We start from the raw sequence: 22,041 nt of genomic DNA, 5'->3' as shown, positions 1-22,041 counted from the left end.
AAATACGACAACAAAGATGGCGGCTGTTTGACACTGGCCTTTTCAAACTTTGTTTTTAAATTAAACATTTTTAATTCAGATTTAACGGGTGATTATGAAGTTTTTCATGTCCTGGTGTGTGACCGATGTTGTTCTGTGACCTGCCCTGAGCGGGTTTCAAACGATGCTAACCGCTTCTCCAAGAGGTCAATGACCACTTGGCAAATGGGTTAGCACGTCTTTTATTGGTGAGTGAGTTTAACTTCAGTACTGCTAACCGCCACACGCTGTCACTTCTCATCACTGGTACCTCCTGACTGTGACTTTACCCACAGACTGATCACTAACAGTTACTGATCGTGTTGGTCTGAAAAACTGAGCTAAAAACCAAACCAAGATAGCCTACTACTTACCCAGAATGACTTTGTTACTATTAGTTTTGTCTATTGATTAACCTACAATATCATAATATAAACTAGACATGGGCTGGTATGAGATTCTAATGGTATGATAAACTAAAGCAAAAATATCTTGGTTTCATAGTGTTGCGATTACAGCTCTAAAACGTGTTGTTTTGAAATAATACAACTTTTCCATTGAACACAGGCTTTAAAATAACATAGAATATTTGGATTATTACTAAATGTGTGTCTAGTTAAAATACATAAGAAAATAGTATTAAATTGAATAATTGTATTCTTCTAAGTAGAATTGAAATGAATGCCGCGTCCTTTAAGGAGGCTGTTTTTAAAAAAATGGATCCCAGAGTGGGTAAATCTCAAAACGTCGCCCCAGAGTTTTCATTTAGATGCCCAAAATGAATATTTTGTGAAACGATGATGTCACAACTCTATCTCTCTGACCTGTAACCTGAGACACACCACACTAGACATAACAACAACAACAACAACAACAACAACAGAAACAACAACAGCGGACTATAGCTACTGTCAGGTTTTTTAGTGGTTTTGAAACACCGTGGTGGTTTACCTTGAGCCCGGTAGCCTAACCGGCTCATGTCTAATATAGACCAGACCACATAATGTTAGTTAAAGGAGCTATTGTTGAGTTTTGCTATTGCTACCTAGCTAACATTAGCATTAGCAGCTGTTTCCTTTCCAGTCGAGTGAAACTTCACAAGTTCGACATCAAACTTTGTTCCTTCACTCACAACATCCGTCGCCAAATGTGGAGACAAACACCATTGTCTTTTCTTCTACTGAAGTTAGCATTGCTATGCTAACCAGTTAGCTCCACTCGGCCTGCAGCACTGAAAAACTTTAATGTTTTTAATCTGATCTGCTTTGTCTTTGAGGTTTGAGGTTTGAGGTTTGATGTTTGATGTTTGATGTTTGCGTGGACATAAAGGAGGACAGATGAGGTGGAGGGACAGATGGAGACCAGGAGGAGACATGGAGAACAGACACAGCATTGTGTTGTGTTGTTTTGTGTTAAAGTGTGAGAGCTGCAACTCACTCTGAGAATTTACCACCACATGTGTCTGAATTATTTCTTTTCTTTTTTCTCCTTCACTGGTTCGTCTCCAGAAATGAAAATGCAGAGTTGTTGTGTTTAACGATCTGGACTGGGACCACGTAGTTTTTAAATGACTCTATAAAGTATCTGCAGGAACGCACAGAGCTGCCGATCTGCCAGCAACAGCAAAGCAACAGAGTTGAATGGGTTTGTTTCAGAGCAGTAGATCATCCACATTCAACGAGCTTCAGTATTAATTAACATCCATTCAGAGGTGAAGCTAACTCACATGGTTTAGGATAACCCAGGGTGTGTCGTCTTGTCTCCGCTCCATCTGGAGGTTTTCGATGGTAGCAACCAAACATCGGTGTGTTGTGTTGTGTTGTGTTTGATGCAGAGCCACGGGACAGGTAATGGAGAGCACCTGGAGATTAAAGGAACCAATCAACATTCTCTTCTCCTCCTCTGTTTCTGTTTGTTCTACCAGAATGTGGTTTGAACCCACGGTGCTGCCGTATATCAAGACGTTTTCCCAGACGTTTTCACTTTCAATGCCTCAGTAAATCATCTGATACCATGAGATGAGTACAGGCTGTTCAGATACCAGGCGGCTGGCAGCACATCCGCGGCTCGTCTGGCAATAAGGAGCTTATTTGCAGCGATTGTTTTTGATGCTTGGGAGGGAGCTGCAGAGAAAGGGCGCGGTCACCTCCACCTACAGCATTCACAGTGTGGAGCAGTGTTATATGAAAACATGGGATCACTTCACTGGTTTATTTAAAAAAAAAAAAAAACAGCTTCAAACACTCAAACAGGACAAGATGTGTTTGTACCATCGGCACCTCAGCAACAAAATAATCTCATACACTGCAAAAACTCAAAATCTTTCCAGGAATATTTGTCTTATTTCTTGTCAAAATGTCAAATTTCTAGTCAAAACTGATCTCTTTCCACTTAAAATAAGATTATTCAACTAAAAATTAACTTGTTTTTGGATAATTTTCACTTGTTTAAAACAAATTTTCACTTGTTTAAAACAAATTTTCACTTGAAATAAGTAGAAAAATCTGCCAGTGAAAGCAAGTTTTTTGTGCTTGTAATAAGAAAGAAAAACTTGCTCCACTATCAGATTATTTTAAGTGAAAATCTGCTCGAAAGAAGTAAAAAGTGTTTAAAAACAAGCTACTTTTTAATGTGATGAGTCTTATTTTAAGTATAATGAGATTTGTTTTGACTAGAAATAAGACAAATATTCTTGGTAAGATGATGTATAATATAGTGTATATAGTGTATGATAACTATTAGATTAATGATCTAATGATAATAATAATAATGATTACGTGGCACCTTTATAAAGTGTTTTTGTCATACAAAAGCAAAACCACACAAGAACATTGTCAGAAGAAGCAACAACAGTGACAAACAACCAATAAAAGCCGAAGTAAACAACCCAGACATCATAAATTAATGCGAGGAGGAACCACAACAAGATGTAAGATGATGCAATGATGTCGTTCTTATAGGTCGTAGATCACAGAGGAACTGAGAGTTATTTATTAATGCAGCTGAAGCTCCAACTCCCTGAAGCTGGTTGTGAAACTTCTCTCCCACCAGAGGAGAAGAATCTGTTCCTCGTGAGTTTCTGTCGACAGATGGAGATAAACAACGAGGCCAGAGGTGGTTTCCATTAAGTGGATTATGAAATGGGTGCAGAGGATGAACGATTACAACAGCGACAGCCGGAGACGAAGCAGAACTTTCTCCTGCTCGGTGCTCGGTCCAAGGCCTCGTCCTGGCTGTGACCTGCAGGGGGCGCTGCAGCTGTAGCCCAGAGTTAAGACACGTCAATACTCTGGTTTTCATCATGAGTTGAACTCACAGCTCTTTAGTTGGACGTCTCGTCTGATTTCTGTGTCCTCCTCCTCAACAGGTGGAGATAGGATTAGTTTCAGTGGGTTCTCAAACTTTTTTACATCAAGGACCCCTAAATTGACACAAATTTAGACCACAGACCCTGATTGGACAAAATTTTTTTTTCTACAGCAAACACCAGAAACACACAAATATTTGTTCTGAGACTAGAGAACATTACTTTTTTAGTCAATGTACGTTCAAATTATAGGGCCAATGGCGTGAATTCTTGGAAATATTATAGAGAAATTTCTGGAAAAAAGTGGTAAGATTTCAGGAAAAAAAAGTAAAAAAAATTTCTAGAAAAAGTGGTAACATTTCTTCAAAAAAATAAAAAATAGAAATAAATAATTTTTCAAAAAGAAATCTTAAAAATTCTAGATAAAGTGGTAAAATTAAAAAAAGATAAATAAATCTTAAAAATTCTAGAAAAAAGTGGTAACATTTCTAAAAATAAAATAAAATAAAATTATTTTTCAAAAAGAAATCTTAAAAATTCTAGAAAAAATGGTAAAAATTAAAAAAAAAAAAAATCTAAGAAATTCTAGAAAAAAGTAGTAGCATTTCAAGAAAAAGTTGGGGGCCCCCTTGAACCTTCTCGAGGACCACTGGGTTAATACAGACCCCTGTCCAGTTGACTTTTCTGACGCATCAGAACAGACATTTCTCTTTTTTTTTTTTGGGCGGGATTCAGGTCGGCTTCTCTGCTCCACTTTGTGCCGTCTCTACTGTTGTTAAGTGTGTACACATGCATTGTCCAGTTTCGGTCAGATTAAGGCGAAAATCGGTTTTCCAATCACATCATCTGGGTGTTTTAGTCGGATCTGGAGAAGTCCAGTCGTAGTCGGACTAACGCGTTTCCATGCACTTCAGTCGTCCAGTTATAGACGGATTGAGGCCATAATTGGTTTATTTGAGTGAGCTGCTGTGTTGGAGGCAGAGTTGGTAACAAGACGACAGTGACTCAGCAGGTTTGGCTAACGGACACAAACTGCTGTTGAATACGTGAAGGAGAATCGACCAGTTTGTGTGTTGTACAAGTTTAAGAACCGACAGATGCAAAACTTTGGTTTATAATTGTCGTGTCTGAGGTCTATTCACATCGCCGCTGCACTGCAAAAATTCAAAATCTTACCAAGAATTTTGTCTTATTTCTAGTCAAAATGTAATTTCTAGTCAAAATAAATCTAATTCTACTCATCACATTAAAAAGTAGCTTGTTTTTAGACACTTTTTACTTTTTTCAAGCAAATTTTCCACTTTAAATAAGTAGAAAAATCTGACAGTGGAGCAAGTTTTTCTTTCTTATTACAAGCACAAAAAACTTGCTTTCACTGGCAGATTTTTCTATTTATTTCAAGTGAAAATTAGTTTGAAACAAGTGAAAATGATCTAAAAACAAGTACATTTTTAGGTGATGAGTCTTATTTTAAGTGGAAAGAGATGAGTTTTGACTAAAATTGAGACATTTTGACAAGAAATAAGACAAATATTCTTGGAAAGATTTCATTTTCGTGTCATTTCGTGTCTTTTCTTCATCCCGTCCCCGGTGTGTAAAGACCTTTAGTGCAGCTCTAACATCTGATTTAAAGGCCAAACGTTCCTGCAAACAGCTTCCAGACCTGCTGGCTGTGGGAGCTGCTGCTGCTGCTGCTGCTGGCAGCCGGATCGGGGCATCGGATGAGGTTTTCCATCCAGTGTGGATCAGTCGGTCGGTCGGCGAACAAACAGAGACGTGAACACAGGAGCGATTGTCTTCTCTGCAGGGACACAAACCGCTCCATGGCTTTTCCATTAGAGACTCCGTCCTCTCTCTGAGCGTCCGACCTTTCCCTGCGACACGCCCCCGACCTTTAGAAAGAACAGTCACTTTGACCGTTTATTATTTTTACCTTGAACAGTTTAACACACACACACACACACTGGTGTTGATTTGCACCGTGCAGTCACATGCTGGATGCCGTCAGTCCACTGTTGTGTTGTGTGGATGCTGGTTTCTCCCTCAGGCCTGTTGGTTGGTTGGTTGGTGTTTCATCTGTCAGAGGAACTTCCTCCTAACAAACAGAGCGGCCGTTGTTCACAAACTCTCTGAGCTCCGCTTCAGTTCTCTGTGGTTAAAACCAACTCAGTCCTCAACATGGCTGAATAAAGATGATAATCAACACAGGAGGGAAGTCTGTGTGATCATCTAATCATGCAAACGTCTGTAAAAAAGAGACTGAATATCGGAGTTTATTTCTAAAATGTGAAACACTAACTGTTCCCAAAGTCTTCTGAGATAAATGTTGTGTCATTGGTTCTTACTTTTATTTTCAGACTCAGACACTTTATTGATCCTCAGGAGGAAATCAGCTCCAGTTTCAGCTGCAGGATATGAGATAAAAATAGATAAATGAGATCCGTACAAATTCAAATATATAACATAAATATATAAACCATACTATGATGAGAGATGTAATATGTAGGGATGAGTTTTAAGATTGTACTCTACTTGTATTACAAGACATACAGTAATGACCTCACTCTGTTAGTAAATAAATTAACTTGACTTTAGAAATAATGTAAATGTACTTTATTTATACAGCCCTTTACAACAATCCTTTCGGTGTACCAAAGTGCTTTACAGCAGGTAATAAATAAAAAGAATGATAAGTAAAAACAATTAAAAACAATAAAAAACAGTGAAAGCAATAAAATACAGCAAAATGAAATAAGATAAAAGTGTCATCACACTACTGTGTATTAAAAGTCATCCTAAATAAATAGGTTTTTAGCCTAGATTTGAAGAGGCCCAGGTCAGAAATGTACATTTACATTTAGAAATAAGTCGTCAGTGTGAAATACAATGAGATGTGAATTACAATAACTTTGTCGTCCAGATGGTCGGTGGCTCTAATGTTTAACTGCGTCTTCTTTTGAGCGTTGGTTCTTCATAATCACGGAGCTGAATCTGTACGTTACAGAAGCTTCCTGGAACGTCTGGATGACTTCAGCTCTTCTGTTATTATTATTAGATCTGTGGTTTATTATTAGACTGAGTTTACACTGAAGCTCAGCACTTTAACATCTGCTCTGCTATGAAGCTGTTTGCATGTGTAGTATCTCTGCTCTGCACTGTGTCCCTGTGCAACAGATAGATGGTATAAACACACTATTGGGTAAACAGCCAAAGATGCTGAACGTCTGAAATATGCAAACTAGATTAAATTTGATTGATATTATGGTTAAATAACATAATAAAAACCCTTTAGTGTCACTGATTTGAATCCAGACACTGTAATTATCGGAGATGTTGTTGTTGTCATCCTTTGGTTTCTCTTTGTGCACTCGGCCTCTCTTCCTCCTCCTCCTCCTCCTCCTCCTCCTCTTCCTCCTCCCTCTCTCCTCTCGTCCACACTGTTTCTCTTTCGCCTGGTGCCTGGGAGGAGGTAGGAGGGGTCGGTAGCATCGCTGTCTCTCCCTGCTGCTGACTCATGCTGATTGGCTCTAGATCCATCCTTTAAGATTCCTCAGAAGGACTGAGGTCGTTGTTGTAGTCGTTGTAGATACGTAGATATTCAAAGACAAAACATTCATCTTAAGAAAGAAACTTATTAAGCGAAGGAGCCAAAATGGCGGCGGGAACGTTGATGCCTTTGGCCGAGCTGAGGAGAATCTACGAGCATCTCTTCAGAGACGGCGTGGTCGTCGTGGTGAAGAAGGACAGGCGACCCCAGTCCGTGCACCCGGACGTCAGAGTGAGCAACCTCAAGGTGATGGCGGCCATGACGTCTCTCAGATCCAGAGGTTTCGTCCGGGAAACGGTCGCCTGGAAACACGCCTACTACTTCCTCACCGACGGAGGAATCACGTTCCTACGCGACCGCCTGCACCTCCCGCCGGAGATCACACCGGCACCGCTGCAACGCCTTCGTCGCACTGCGTCTGCTTCTTCTGCTCGAGTTCACTCAGGTAAAGACCTCGCAAGGTACGACACAAAACCACAAAGTCGGGAAGACGCGATGGACAGGAACATCTACCGCCACAAGAGAGTCGAAGACGATGGAGAGCGACCGAGGAGGAAAACGGATCGCTGTGAAACATCCGCTGGTCTCAAGCTGCCTTCAGGTTCCTCTCCTCTGGATCCAAAGATCTCCAAAGACGCATCAGGTCTCAGTTCCCCAGAGAAGGACGAGCAGCAGCAGGTGGAAGATGTTCGACCACCTTCTCAAGCTTCTCAAAGCCCCAGTATGTAACTTATTTGGCTTTTTATTAGCAAAAATCAAACATGTCTTTCATAAATACGTATTTCACTGAAGTGGAATCACAGCCGCATACAAATGAAAGCTTTCTCGTAGGGCTGACCCCAAAAAAATCGAAGCTTCGAAGCTTCGTTCGTTGCCATGGTAATCGATCATGAAGTCCGTGATCGATTGGTTTTTTTTTCTTCCTTTTTTCCTTTTTGACACCGGTTCTCATCGGCAGTTGTTACATTACAATGAATAGGCGACTTCCTGGAAACCTGCCTGATTTTGGAGATATGCAGTGTTTGTTTGCCATCACTTTCATTATTTCCGTTGCGATCGCGCACCCGTCCAGCCGTCGAAGCTTCGATTAAAATCTATTTTATACCCGCGAAGCTTCGATTACCAAAATATGATAATCGGGTCAGCCCTACTTTCTCGTACCTTAGAATGAGTTGTTACAAGTCGTCACAAATACATAAGTGGGCGACGCACCGAACCGAGGCGGCCATGTTGCATCGCCATTTTTTTTACGTCGAGTGGCAGCGTGACCGTAGGTAACCACGGAAACTGAGCAGAGCTGTGGGCTCGGCCTGTTAAAACTGTCACCACTGTGTAGTGTGAGGAAGGACGGAGGCACTGGTGTTGCATTCAGGTGCAGTCAGGCAGACGGCCGTCTAGTCGGCAAACCAACCGGATGTCATTTTACTCCACCAGAGAAAGACGGTAAAACAATACCACATCACCATGACAACATATTGTCACGCCTGTATTGTTTTGCCTCGTGCTGGCGGACCACTTGTTCACATAGACACTTGTTTATCCTGTTACATGCAGCGTCTGTTGTCTGTCTGACCTCTGCCCGATTTCACGTGAATGCAACATCAAGAATACGTTCAGATATGCAACCGCACCGCTAGATGGGGGGAATTCCTACACATTATACCTTCAAGAGTCTGAAGGTTTGAAGGAGCTGAAGGCTGCAGATGAACAGCCCACAGAGGAGAAAGAGATGAGAGGAGGAACACTGAGTCGGATGCTGGAGGAGATGAACCTCAAGACCAGAAAACCTTCTCTTTGCTGGTGGAGCAAACAGAAGAAAAAGAAGAACGACGAGTTCCTGAAGATCCTCTAGAGAAGTTTGATGTGATGAAACAGCTGAATGTTGAGGTCTTCAAACCAAAGACCGATAAACAGGAAGTGGTGGTCTGGTCTGGCCTCCATGAAGGTTTGTCTTGGTGCTCGTTCCTCTTGGTGCGTGTCCTTATCTGCAGAGTCTCTGGGTGTTTCTATGGTGCGATGCGTTCACTGGTCAGGGTGGGAGGAGGATAATTGAATCTCCTCCCTACTAATGACTTGAAGTAATGGCCTTGTCATTTTCCATGCAACTAAATAACAACCAGACGCCAATTAGGTGACATTTTCCTGGATCCATGAGGAGCCGAGCCAACCTGAGTTTTTATAAATATCACAAAGCAACTTGATGAGCTCGATTAACTTCTAAGAAACACTCAGTCTGATCTGGATCTGATCCTGCAGCTGCTGTTTTCTTTCTTTCTTTCTTCTTTTCTGCCTCTTTGACTCTGTTTTATCTCAGGGGAAAGATTTGACCTGCGACTTCATCTCTGATCGTTAGTGTTGTGACGCTGCAGCTCACCAGAATAATCTGTTTATAGTTCAGAGTGTACAGTATTTGTCCTGATCAGCTCTGGTTGCATGAACCTGTGAAGGTAAATCTATGAACCAGTAATCTGATTACATACTTTTATCTGTACTGTAACAGGTTGACAGAAGTTTTTTTGTATCCTAATTACGTAACACTGGACAGTTGCCCTTCTCAACTTCGCTTTAATAATCCTATCTGATAAGGTTACATACCTGCAGTTTATTTCCTCTTCTATGTGAATTCCAGTGTTTGTGGGTTTAAACCTGATTCTTCCTCTCTGTGTGTCTGTGTTTCCATCCACAGACTCATTTAAAGATATTTGAGTCAAACTTTGACATTTGGCTTCAGTAAGTATGTGTTTGTGTGTGAGTGAGTGATGGAGGAGGCTCCGCCCCCTGCTGGGTGGAGGTCACCTGCTTTACCACCGTGTCACTGCTGAGGTGAACGTCCTTTATTCATTCATTCATTCACATCCTGTTTGTTTGTCTGTATGGATGAAGGTCACAGTCACAGCACGTCTTCCTCACTTCCTCCAGGACTTCACCTTCACACAGTCAGACTGAAAACTTTCCACTGTCAGGACTCAGACTCATATATGACTATGACTAAGCAGAGCCGGGGAAATGTGAGTCCAATTAGAGCAGACTCAGCTTTTCCTGCCTCCAGCAGGCGAAGCAGCAGCAGCAGCAGCAGCTCGGTCCAGATGAGAACATGTGGCAGTTGCCACCTTTCATCTGCCCTCCAGTGTTTTTAAGCCCGGCCTGCCCTCAGCTCCAACAAACCCCAGCATTACCCAGAGCGTAGTGACTGTAGTAGTAGTGGTGTGTGTGGATGAAGCAGCAGCAGCAGCAGCAGCAGCAGCAGAGCAGCAGCAGCAGCAGCAGCAGCAGCAGCAGCAGGAACCATGGAGCTGAACCGCTCCAGAGACTTCATGGAGGCTCTGATCCAGCACGGCCAAGGTAGGAGCAGGTTTATTACAGCCGCAGTTCAGCCTCTGGCCAACAGGTGTCAGCACAGCAGAGCTTAACACAGAGACAGAGAGAGAGACAGAGAGGGGTAGAGGGGTGGTGGGGGGGGGACAGGTGGAGGTGTGTCTGGGGATCAGGTGACAGAGTCTTTGTGTCTGAGCTGAACTCTGTGTTTATATGAAGCTAATTAGAGCCGATCACTTCACACTGAGGCACCACCCACGCTGCTGCCCCCCCCCTCCTCCTCCTCCTCCTCCTCCTCCATCCGTCTGGGATCAGGTTCCCTGCTGCTGGTAAATCCAGGGGGTGTGGGCAGCAGGACGGACCCTGACTGGCTGCTGCACCACCACCCTCACCCCTTACCCCTCTTCACCCCCCTCCTCACCCCTCAGAGGACAGTTATGTCTGAATACAGCTGTCGACCTTCTTTCTCTTCTCCTCACACATGCATCAGTAGGCTACTGTATCTGTTCATCATTGATCAGTCCTGATGGATCAATGAAGTTATAGAACAAATCTCGTTGTAGTTTACAACTAGCCTACTTCTGAGTAGAAAACCAGCACGTAATTTGAATAGGGACAGTAGTAGCTAACGAGAGTTTAGTTATAGCTACACTGCAAAAACTCAAAATCTTTCCAAGAATATTTGTCTCATTTCTAGTCAAAACTAATCTCTTTCCACTTAAAATTAGACTCATCACCTAAAAATTAACTTGTTTTTAGATCATTTTCACTTGTTTCAAACAAATTTTCACTTGAAATAAGTAGAAAAATCTGGCAGTGAAATCAAGTTTTTTGTGCTTGTAATAAGGAAGAAAAACTTGCTCCACTATCAGATTTTTCTACTTATTTCAAGTTAAAATATGCTTGAAAAAACAAGCTAATTTTTATGTGATGAGTCTTGTTTTATGTATAATTTGATTTGTTTTGACTAGAAATAAGACATATTCTTGGTAAGATTTTGAGTTTTTGCAGTGTAGGCTATTATGTTTTTCACACTATCACCGTTTAGACAAATCTGAAATGATTGAAGAAACAATACTATTTCTTGTTTTCTGTTGCTAGGTGTTGTATTTATTCAGTTTTGGGGAATCACAGTGTCTAGAAAGCATCAGTGGCACAGGGACAGCTAACGGTAGCTAAGCTAACGGCGGCAGCTAAGCTAACGGCGGTAACAAAGCTAACATCAGGACGTCAGCTGTTAAAACCCTCCTGTTGTCGGACACGACATGAAACTACTCCAGTTAGCTCAGTCATGTTGTAACTAAGATATCTGCTGGAAAAAATATTTTCTCATGGACCGTTTATTTAGTCACTGAGTTATTTATTAACAGGTAGCTAACGGTTAGCTCTGCCAATTTACGATAACCATGACATAGGCTAAAAACGCGCACACAGAAATGTGTTTTTCCAATAATTGTTTTTATAGACTTTACAAACACCAGATTAGTCTTATTCATTTTCATTATCATTTTTCACGTTAACTCTCGTCTGTCACTAGCCTACTGTTCTCATTCTGGTTTTTCTACCCAGAAGTAGCTAGTAGTTAACAACAAGGCGATTTTACATCATGTAAAAATGTCAGAGGAACACGTCTCCAACTGTTTGTCCGATGAAGATGCAAAACTCAAATTCAAATTTACAACCACAGGACACAGAACAGGAGAGAAGATAATTAACTGAATCCAGTAACTTAAGTTTATTTATTTTTTAAAGTGTTTTATTAAAGCTGTAGCCGTGTCTCTGGATTGAAAGACATTTTAAAAACATGCAGGTTAAAGGCCAAACGCTGCTGCTTCTGTACGGAGCAGCATCAAAGTGACTAATGTCTGAGTTATTTATTTAAACCGGCAGAACATTCCAGCTTTTATTGTTTTAGCCTTAACTCGGCTCCATTGTTGAGGCACATGCAGATACAGTTGGATCCACATCCTGTGGACATGAGGGCATTAACTGCACCTCTACAGCTACAGCTCCTTCCACACTGCAGCCTTTGTGTTACGGTAGCTCTCTGGCAAAAATCACATTTTCCGCTCTTTGTCTGAGTCCTGTCAGAAACAGTGAATGTGTCCCTGGGAGGTTCTGTTCTGCAGCGCCGCACATGGAGCTGGTCCAGCAGAAACCACCACGCATGAGATGCTGTTTCCACTGAGGGAAACCTCACAGACTCACTCAAACCCCCACAGCTCTCCCTTTTCTTTTTCTTTTTTTTTAACTCCTCAGCCTCCACTTCTCCTTTTTTTTTTCTATTCGTTGCTTTTTCAGCAGCACGCCCCCCCCGGCTCGGGCTCGGATCAGAACACAATGTCGTGAGGTCAGATTTGACTCCTTGGCAGTTGCGTGTTTTCTCTATAAAGTTGTGGAGCTGCTGAGTGAAGATGGACCTGTGCTGCTGCCTCTGCTCCGGACCCAGAGTCGGTAGGTCTGAGACTTTTACAGCGTTTGGACTCTTTGTCATCAGACTGTGATGATGATGATGATGATGCTGCTGCAGGTTTTACTGTTGTGTTTCCAGCATCGTGACTGTAGGTTAAAGGTCATGTGACGTCCTCCATCCGTCTGCCAAACAGCAGCGACTGAGGCTTTAATGAAATCTGAGGGATGTTGAGTGTTTTAGTCTGTGAATGTGTCCGTGCTGCTGCTGCTGCTGCTGCTGCTGCTATGTGAGACTCTGTGCACCACAATATGGGAATCATTGAGCAAACGCATACCATGTGGAGAGAGGAGAGAGGAGAGGGAGGGGGGGGCAGCTCCGCCCACGGAGGAACGAGTGGAGGAGGAATGAAGGTTTTATTGCCGACATCTGAGTCAGAGCCGCTCCCAGCTCCGTCTCTATTGTGACTGGTTCTTCTGAGTCCAGTTCAAACTGGACCACGTGAAGTTTCACCCAGAACGAACTCCATCATCCTCCATCCCTATCACACAGTCTCTCTTTCTTCATCTTCTTCTGATTTCAGACGATAGAACTCGTGAAGCTAAGATCGTCTTAAATTAAAACTGTTGTTTTGAGTCGAAGGTTTCTGCAAAATGATCATTTAAGTATCAAAGGTTTGTTTTCAAGGCCGTTTTACACAGCGGCCTGCGTGATAACAGCCAAATGTGCGATGACGATATGACTTGTGATAAATAATCAAATATTCAGTCGCACATATTAAAGGAATAGTTCACCAAAAAATGAAATTCAGTCATTAGTGCCTCCCCCTCATGCTGATGAATACTCTGGAGTAGTTTTTTATTCCTCAAAGTGCATCTGGAGACCCAGGAGGCCGGTTCCTAGTCCAACCAAAACTTTATATGAGAGTAATAGGGCCCGACACAAAAACGTCCATAAAACTACACAAAAACCATTTAATATTCCTCCACACTGCTCGTCCACTGCAATCCAAGTGTCCTGAAGGGATATAGTCCAGAGTTTACCTGAAACGATGTCATTTAGGCAAGTCCGTCTGCGTGCACGTGCATCGTGTGGACGAGAGAGCGCACCCCAGGCAAATTCAATCCAGGACTGTTTAGGCTGTAAAAATGTCCTAAATGACGTAGTTTCCAGTAAACTCTGGACTATCTCCCTTCAGGACACTTGGATTGCAGTGGACGAGCAGTGTGGAGGAATATTAAATGGTTTTTGTGTAGTTTTATGGACGTTTTTGTGTCGGGCCCTATTACTCTCATATAAAGTTTTGGTTGGACTAGGAACCGGCCTCCCGGGTCTCCAGATGCACTTTGAGGAATAAAAAACTACTCATTTTTTGGTGAACTATTCCTTTAAGCTTCAGGAATCACTGCCAGTCTGTTAAACAAACGATGTGAGCAACAGTTCACCTGGTGAAGAGCCCATTAAAACAACATACAACACAATACGACTTTATTAACCCTGGAGGCAGATGGTTCAGGTCGAGACACAGACGACATTCATACCAACAATGGAACAATAATAAAACTATAAAGACAAGGAAAGGGTGTGTCACGTGTTATTGGCAGGAAATCAACAGGGGAGCAATTATTAGACAAATGGCATTTTTATTTGTCAGAGCTCAGACAATGAATAGAACAGCAAATAAGATACTACAGTCTATGACTAATGTGATAATCTCATTACTCCACCAACACATGTGACTGGTGTGAAGCTGCTCGCCGTCTAAATGCACCATGGCGTTATAACATCACAAGGTCGTAATATAAAACAGAATCAACATCAGACAACATCAACAGACCACTCACCAAAACCACGGACTGCTTCTGTCACACACACACACACACACACAATCTGTATTTACTGTGGAGCCTGTTATTATTACATCAACTTTTGTTTTTAGTAGGAGCCCTGAAAAACACAAAATTATTAGGTAACCCTTTAATTTACAGTCATAATGTCAAGAAATAGTCTAGAAATAACAGTCAATTTCATAGAAAGCTCGAGAAATATCGCCAAGAAATAACGATTGATTGTGTAGAAATAGCCCAGAAATAACAGTCAGTTGCAACGACTTGGAGAAAAATTCTGGCCTTTCCCAAAAAATTCAAAGCATGAAAAGCATGTGTAATCCACAATTAATTGTTATTTCTTGTTTTTTTCTTGACATTATCATGTAACTAGAAAATTTCCTCTGGGAAATTCTGATAGGTCCACGGGAGCTACGGCCGGGGTTACCATCTCTGTCAACATGGGAATCAAACCCACAATCTTATGGTCAAGACAGAGCTGATCAGACACATGATCATCTTTCTATAAGCACTGATATGGAGGAGCTGTAACCACATTAGGTTAACTGTGTGTGTTTATAAACATGTTAACGAGCTCCAGGTGGATTGTTTATGAAGTTAACGAGCTCTGGCCTGAGGCTCAGAGGTTACCACGGCAACTTGAGGTGGTTGCCAATGACGATAGGGGCCCCCCAGGCTGAGGCAGACAGAAACGTGGAGAAAAAGAGCGATTTTCTGCCTCTGCACTGGTCTCACATTTGGGCTTATTCTGACAAAACGGTAGCTCCTATCAGAAAAAAACACAGACCATCAGCGCTGTAAGGACTTCCTGAACGATTTGGTGTGATTTTGGTGTTTCTACAGTAAATATTTTGGAGACACTTGCGAGTTTAAAACAGGGGTCCGTTCTGCTTCTCTCAGAAAATCTTTGTATTGGAGTCAATGAGGAGCAGAGACAGACGTGGCCGCACTCAGAGGCTGACAATTCAAATTCTGTAAGTCTCTCTGATATTTTGAGCACATTGTGAGAGACAGAACAAGTTTGTCTACAAATTTGGAAAAAATCATGTGTGTAGAGTGTAAATTGTGTCCAGGAGGAGTGTGGAAAGAGAAAAAATCTGGAGTTTTTTTGGGCTCTCTCCCACTCTGACCGATGATGTCACGCACTCTGACACGAACATTCCGTGCAATACACACCCATTATAATCTCAAAGCGTGACGTCACGCATGGCAAATATTCCATCTCCGAGTCCAAGTGCCGGCAGTTACAAGTTGTAAACAATGGCAGAACTGGTCAATCTATAACCTCTTTCTTCCATGACTCATCTCTGAGAGTAAAAAAGGGATTGAATTCATTCAATTCAAATAGAGTAGAGAGTGTAGCCGTGCTTAACTGGTTCAACTCTGGTGCCGCGTCATAGCTAATAAGTTAGACAAGACTCAACTTTTCGCTTTGGACGCTTTGGAAGCGCGGCTGACGGCAGTTGACGCTTAGGTCGTTCAGGTCGCCAGGCTCTCATTGAAAATGAATTGACTTCCATAGTTTTTGACACTTTGGAAGCTTCTGGTGTGAATGCACAGTAACAATAGTGCTCGGTGCGATTGCCCCGTGGCCCTAATTAACAGCCTGTAAATTAGTCGGTTACCAATTATTTTTCTGTCTGATTGTCTGTATTTATAAGAAACATGGAGGTAAAGTATCTTTACAGAAAATAGCTACAAAATTATGGATAAGAAAATTTAAATGACAAACTTTTTCAAACTGTATCTTGGAGCCAATGGGTGAGCTGTATTACTACGAGGTCGGTGGGCAGGGCCGTGCCCCTACAAGCCCCGCCCACAGCGACTGGCCTGGTTTCACTGCTGTTAATCTCTTTAAAAGTTTCTGTAGTGATAAAAGTATAAAGTTATAAGATTTTGGTGTCAAAGTGAAGGAGAAAACTTTTCAAAGGTCTGATGGACGGATCAGTGTCAGTCCGTGTGTTCAGGTCTATTCCTGGTTTATGGGACACTGGTGGCGTGTGACATCACGGCGACCCCGGTCCTGGTGTCGTGTTTCTGCGTGACATCGTTGTTGCTGCCTCTCTCGCTCGGTGTCGTGGCAACAAGAAGAAGAGGAGAAGTGTTTGATGTGTTGTGATGCCGACAGGTTGAGGTGTATGTAGGTCACCTCAACCCCCCAGAGAGAAGCCCTGATGGATGATTGACAGTTTGAGACCTAAATAGTTTTGAGGAGGAACGTTCGCCTGCAGGCTCAGCGGTAATGACAGGGTCTGTCCAGAAACTTCACTGATTTAAGGGTTAAAAAGAAAGAGAGAAAGAAAAATAAAGCCTGTTTGGTATTTCAGAGGGTTTTTTTTTTTTAGAGCAGTCGGTGGTGAAAAGTAAATCCAGTTAAATTCAGTTTCTGGGAATGTTAAAGACTGTGGGAGCATCAGGAAGCAATTAACACTGAGAGCTCTTACATAATGAGGAGGAACGATCCCGAGTGGGTGATTTATTTATTTATTTTATTGTAAAGTGGAAAATAAAATAAAATAAAAAGTGGAGGCTGAAGGATAAACATGTGGAGGAAGAGGAGGAGGAGGAGGAAGGGGAGGGGGTGTGGTGGTCGGTCGGTCGGTGGCTCCGGGGAGGCTCGTAAAAAACCAGCGTGGAAAAAAACTGCAGGAAACTTTGACTCTGAGTGAAGGTGGAAACACACACACACACACATATACACACACACTGCTTCTTATCATGTGTGTGTGTATGTTATGTATTATTAACGTGTGCTGAGTGAGTGTGTGTTTGAAACCACACTGCAAAAACTCAAAATCTTACCAAGAATATTTGTCTTATTTCTAGTCAAAATGTCATTTCTGGTCAAAACAAATCTAATTATACTAAAAATAAGACTCATCACATTAAAAAGCAGCTTGTTTTTAGACACTTTTTACTTTTTTTCAAGCAGATTTTCACTTGAAATAAGTAGAAAAATCTGATAGTGGAGAAAGTTTTTCTTTCTTATTACAAGCACAAAAAACTTGCTTTCACTGGCAGATTTTTCTACTTATTTCAAGTGAAAATTAGTTTGAAACAAGTTCATTTTTAGGTGATGAGTCTTATTTTAAGTGGAAAGAGATTAGTTTTGACTAGAAATTAGACATTTTGACGAGAAATAAAACAAATATTCTTGGAAAGTTTGAGTTTTTACAGTGCAGGAGCTGCTGCTGTTTGTGACTTTGAATGAACGAGTCAAAAGAGAAAGAGAGGAGTTGTTACAGGAAAAAGGGGGAGGGAGGGAGGGAGGTAGAGAGAGGTTGGCCACTTGTGCCAGAGCAGTGAGTCAGAGAGGGAGGGGTGAGGGGGGAGGAGGAGGAGGAGGGAGGAGGGGTGAGTCGGCCGGTCTCTCTCTGCTCCGTCTCTCTCTTGTCGAAGTCTCAGTCAACTTCACTGCAGCTGCTTTTTAAAACCCCGCGAAGATGATGATGATGATGATGATGATGATGGCGGCACCACACCCCTAGGAGCCCCTCCCCCCTCCTCCCCCCCTCCTCTCCTGCCTGCCTACACCCCCCCCCCTCTCCTTCACCTTTCACCCCTCCTCCCCCCTCCCTCCCTCCCTCCCTCCCTCCCACCTGTCTCCAGCTCTGGGACTCTGTAGACTCTCCACTATAGTAGTAGTTCAGTCCCAGGCCCGATGCCGATCAGCCCCCCAGGAAACGTGTTCCCGACCCTGGTGGTTGTGGGACACGTCGTCAGCTTGATCGTGGTCTGGCAGTGGAGAGTTCGCAAGAGGCAAGGTAAGATAAGAAAGACCTGACCCCCCCTCTTACCTCACCTTAACCCCCACCACCCCCACCTCACCTGTCCTGTCCTCCCCCCCTGAAGCTTCGTCTCTCCGGCTGCACTCGTCTGTCCTCTCCACTCCGAAGACTTTTCTGTGTCGCACTCTCTCCTCTCCCTCTGTCTCTCTTTCCTCACTCCCCCCTTTCTCTCCCTCCCGCCCCCCTCTCCTCTCAGTTTCCTGTGCAGTGTTGCTGTTAACCCTGTAAGTGCTGGATGTAATGTAAACTGATGACGTCGCAGCAGCAGCAGCAGGAGGAGGAGAAGGAGGAGATTTAAGGTTTAAGGTTTAAGGTTTTGTCTTTGTCAGAGGTTTTTGCAGCAGCAGCTCCTGTTGGAAGAAATGCTCTGTCACTTTTGTGTCTGTGTGTGTGTGTGTCTGTGTGTGTGTGTGTGTCTGTGTGTGTGCGCAAAAACACACACACACACAGCTGCAGGAATGTCTTGATGACACGTGCGTACTAAAAATAAACAACACAAGAAGAGTTTCCAGAGGGGGACACAAAAAGAAAGGTGTCAGACTCGGACTTGAAGGTTAAGTTGAGCTAAGCTAACAGCTATCTGATAGAAACCAACTCCTCCTCTGTTGACTGAGTGCAGCTGCTTGTGTCGGGTCTGTTTACATGACTTGGCCTCTCTGGGCCACCGTAGGTAGCAGTAGCTGGGTTTCCATCACAGGTTTTTGCAAAATAAAAGCAATATTTTTTTAGATTTTGCAAAAGTCCAGTTGCTATTTGCAGCTGTTTCAATTTAAAGTTGTTTTTGCAAATGAGCTGTAACTCTATTAAAGTTTAGTCTCACGATATCCCACAATTCTCTTTGTGTCCCGCGAGACTTCACTTTGAGGAAGATGAACGGACAAACTATGGAAACAACATTTCAGGATGACCAGGGATACGTTCAATGAGCTGTGTGATGTTCTTGAACAGAAATAAGTGTTTCCATCACACTTTGTGAAACACTTTTATATCGATACGTCTGAAAAACCACCTCACAAGGTTTTTTGAAACATAGACGTTTCCATTACCAGTTTTTAATTGTGATATTTAGGTTTTGCACATTTCTAGGGGAGATGGAAACGCAGCTACTCAGAGCATCTTGCCGTGTTTCAGCGTTAACGTTGGTCTATCGGCAGAAACATCTGAGTCTTGTGATAGAAACCAACTCCTCCTCTGTTGACTGAGTGCAGCTGCTTGTGTCGGGTCTGTTTACATGACTTGGTCTCTCTGGGCCACCGTAGGTAGAGGCTGTGGCTCTGGAAGTCAGTAGCTGGGTTTCCATCACAGGTTTTTGCAAAATAAAAGCAATATTTTTTTTAAATTTTGCAAAAGTCCAGTTGTTATTTGCAGCTGTTTCCATTGAAAGTTGTTTTTGCGAATGAGCCGCAACTTTTGTAAAGTCTAGTCTCACAATATCCCATAATTCTCTTCTTGTCCCGCGATACTTCACTTTGAGGAAGATGGACTTACGCGTGAATGTGGTTTTCACGGAAACGTATGGAAAGAAAATTTCAGGATGAGCCGAGATACGTTCAATCAGCTGTGATGTTCTTGAACCAAAATAAGTGTTTTCATCACACTTTTATATCGCTACATCTGAAGAAAGCCGCCTCATGAGAGAGTTAAAATGTTTTAGCGATATTTTCACAGGTCACAGGTTCTCATAGGCGTTTCCATGACCAGTTTTTAATTACAATATTCAGGTTCTGCACATTTCTTGGGAAATGTTTACGCTCCTACTCAGAGCGTCTTGACCTCTGTTGTGTGTCACCTTTAACGTGGTCGTTGGTCCGGTTTCTTTGGGGAATGCTTCACTCAACAATGCGAGGAGGATAAAAGCATTAGTGTGTGATGAGCCTGGGGCTGCAGACACACCTCAGGTTAATGTTGACATAGTTGACTACAATGCAGCCTGGTGAACACACCTGCTCTGTGCAGGCGGCACGCCCTCGGGCAAACTACAGGGACAACGTGTGAACGCCGGCTGCAGGCGCCGATTAAAACACCAATAATTTTCTTCTTTTTTGTCCCATGAGGAACCAGTTCAACGACGAGACTCAGAAACAACTCATCACATTCACAAAGTGCCTGAAACTGTGAAAAAGCCTTGAGCTGCTTCTGCTCTGCTGCAGAGAGAAGCGTCTGTACTTTCACCTGATCGCTCATCATCACAATAAAATCCTGTTGAGACGAGCGCGACACGCCTCAGAGATAAGACAGAGAATATGTGTGTGTGTGTGTGTGTTTACCACTGAAGGTTTCACAACAGCAACAAGTCGACTGATAAGAAACAGAAAAGCTGCAGCAGGTTCTGGCCTGATGAGTTCCTGTTGCACCGCGTCCTTTAGGTTTTAAAGAGCTGCAGGAAACATGAACATCACTCAACATCCTGACTGAATGATTTATTGTCTGTTGCGTCTGTTAAGATGCACAACAACAATGTTGGGACACATTTTATGTTGAGCTGTTGTGATTTGCATATTGAACAGCTTCCCACAGAACCAACTTTGTCTTGTTCGTTTTGAAATAGTTTTCTGTAAACCCGGCGAAATGTCTGCGTAACAAACCGATTGACGCTAAAATAAAAGATCAAAGCGCCGTAGTAGCAGCGCCAGGCCTGTAGGTGGTGCAGAGGAGAAGACAAACTCTGAACGTTATAAGTCGACTAAATGTTGACTGGGAGTCGTCTCTGTTCAAATATGACGATCGATGACGATTTAACAGACGCGTTTCAGCAAAGTTGTCGGCCATTGTTGTTGACGTTGATGTTTCTTGGTGTGGCTCAGGTTACAAAAGATCTGTTTTCATCGTACTTGACGGATGTTTTAGTTGAGATTTATTCACTCTGGGACTCGTTTTCCAAAAAAACTGCTTCCATGTGGACGTAACAAACGTAAAAAAACATAAAAAAATTTCTGCATGCATTGGACATGTTGTGGTTTAGACTGTAACATTGTGATTAATTATGTAATATCTATTTGTATGCAGACAGGGACAATGCAGTTGAAACAGGATGTGAAACTCATGTGTCAGACAGACGCTTTATCGCTGTGACTAATTCTGTTTGATGGAAATAAAACAAAACTGAAAACTGAACCGAGAAAATCCAGCTTTTACCTGAGAGAGCTTTCACACCGACCGCATTCTGTCCAGACTTTTGGACTTTTCCTTTTGATCTTAACCATAGTCTTACCATGGTCTGGGAGAAAGATCTGAAATCTGGTCCAACCAAAAGAGTCTCTCCTGTTCTCTCCTGTCAGGGGTGAGACTCATCTTAAAACATCACAAGAACAAGAACAAGAACAAGAACAAGAATCGAGAGTCGTAGGTTTGAGTTGAATCTGGATTCACTCAAACTCACAGCGCCACCATCAGGTTTACATAAGTGATTCTCGAACTTTTTACATCAAGGACCCTAAATTGACACAAATTAGACCAGGGACCCCAGTTGGACAACATTTTGGAGCAAACATCAGAAATACACTATTTGTTCTGAGACTGAAGAATGTTACTTTTTTTAGTCAATGTACGTTCAAATTAGAGCCAATGATGTGAATTTTTGGAAAAAAGTTGTAAGATTTAAAAAAAAAAAAAAGTTTAAAATTCTAGAAAAAAGTGGTAAAATTTCAAGAAAAAGTTAGGGAGCCCCTTGAAACCTCTCAAGTTATACATGCTGTCATACCACCATTTAGACATACCCCTATTCCAACATGCCATCATCCCAGCATTCCGACAAGGCTTTCAATATAAGGAAATTTGCATTACTGTACTCAACAGGTGACTCCCTCCTA

At 42.5% G+C, this 22,041-nt stretch overlaps 1 protein-coding gene across 6 annotated transcripts in view; it reads left to right on the top strand.

The window, feature by feature from the left end:
* The window catches only part of pleca (plectin a), a 165,450-nt gene that overhangs the window by 72,111 nt on the left and 71,298 nt on the right, over nt 1–22,041 (top strand). The window contains exon 1 of one of the 6 annotated variants that reach the window (XM_085790731.1): nt 12,340–12,641. The exons of 4 other annotated variants lie outside the window; for them this stretch is intronic. In XM_085790731.1, the coding sequence (XP_085646857.1) occupies nt 12,602–12,641 (40 nt within the window). In that variant the 5' untranslated portion in view covers nt 12,340–12,601. Of the gene's footprint in view, nt 1–12,339; nt 12,642–17,667; nt 18,209–22,041 lie in introns of those variants that run through there. One more of the 6 variants, XM_085790729.1, reaches the window with a different exon arrangement.

The sequence above is a fragment of the Trachurus japonicus genome, chromosome 11 (assembly GCF_045865225.1).
Source record: "Trachurus japonicus isolate A0001 chromosome 11, Traja_1.0".
Lineage (NCBI taxonomy): Eukaryota > Metazoa > Chordata > Actinopteri > Carangiformes > Carangidae > Trachurus > Trachurus japonicus.
This window is presented reverse-complemented; position numbering and strand designations above follow the sequence as displayed.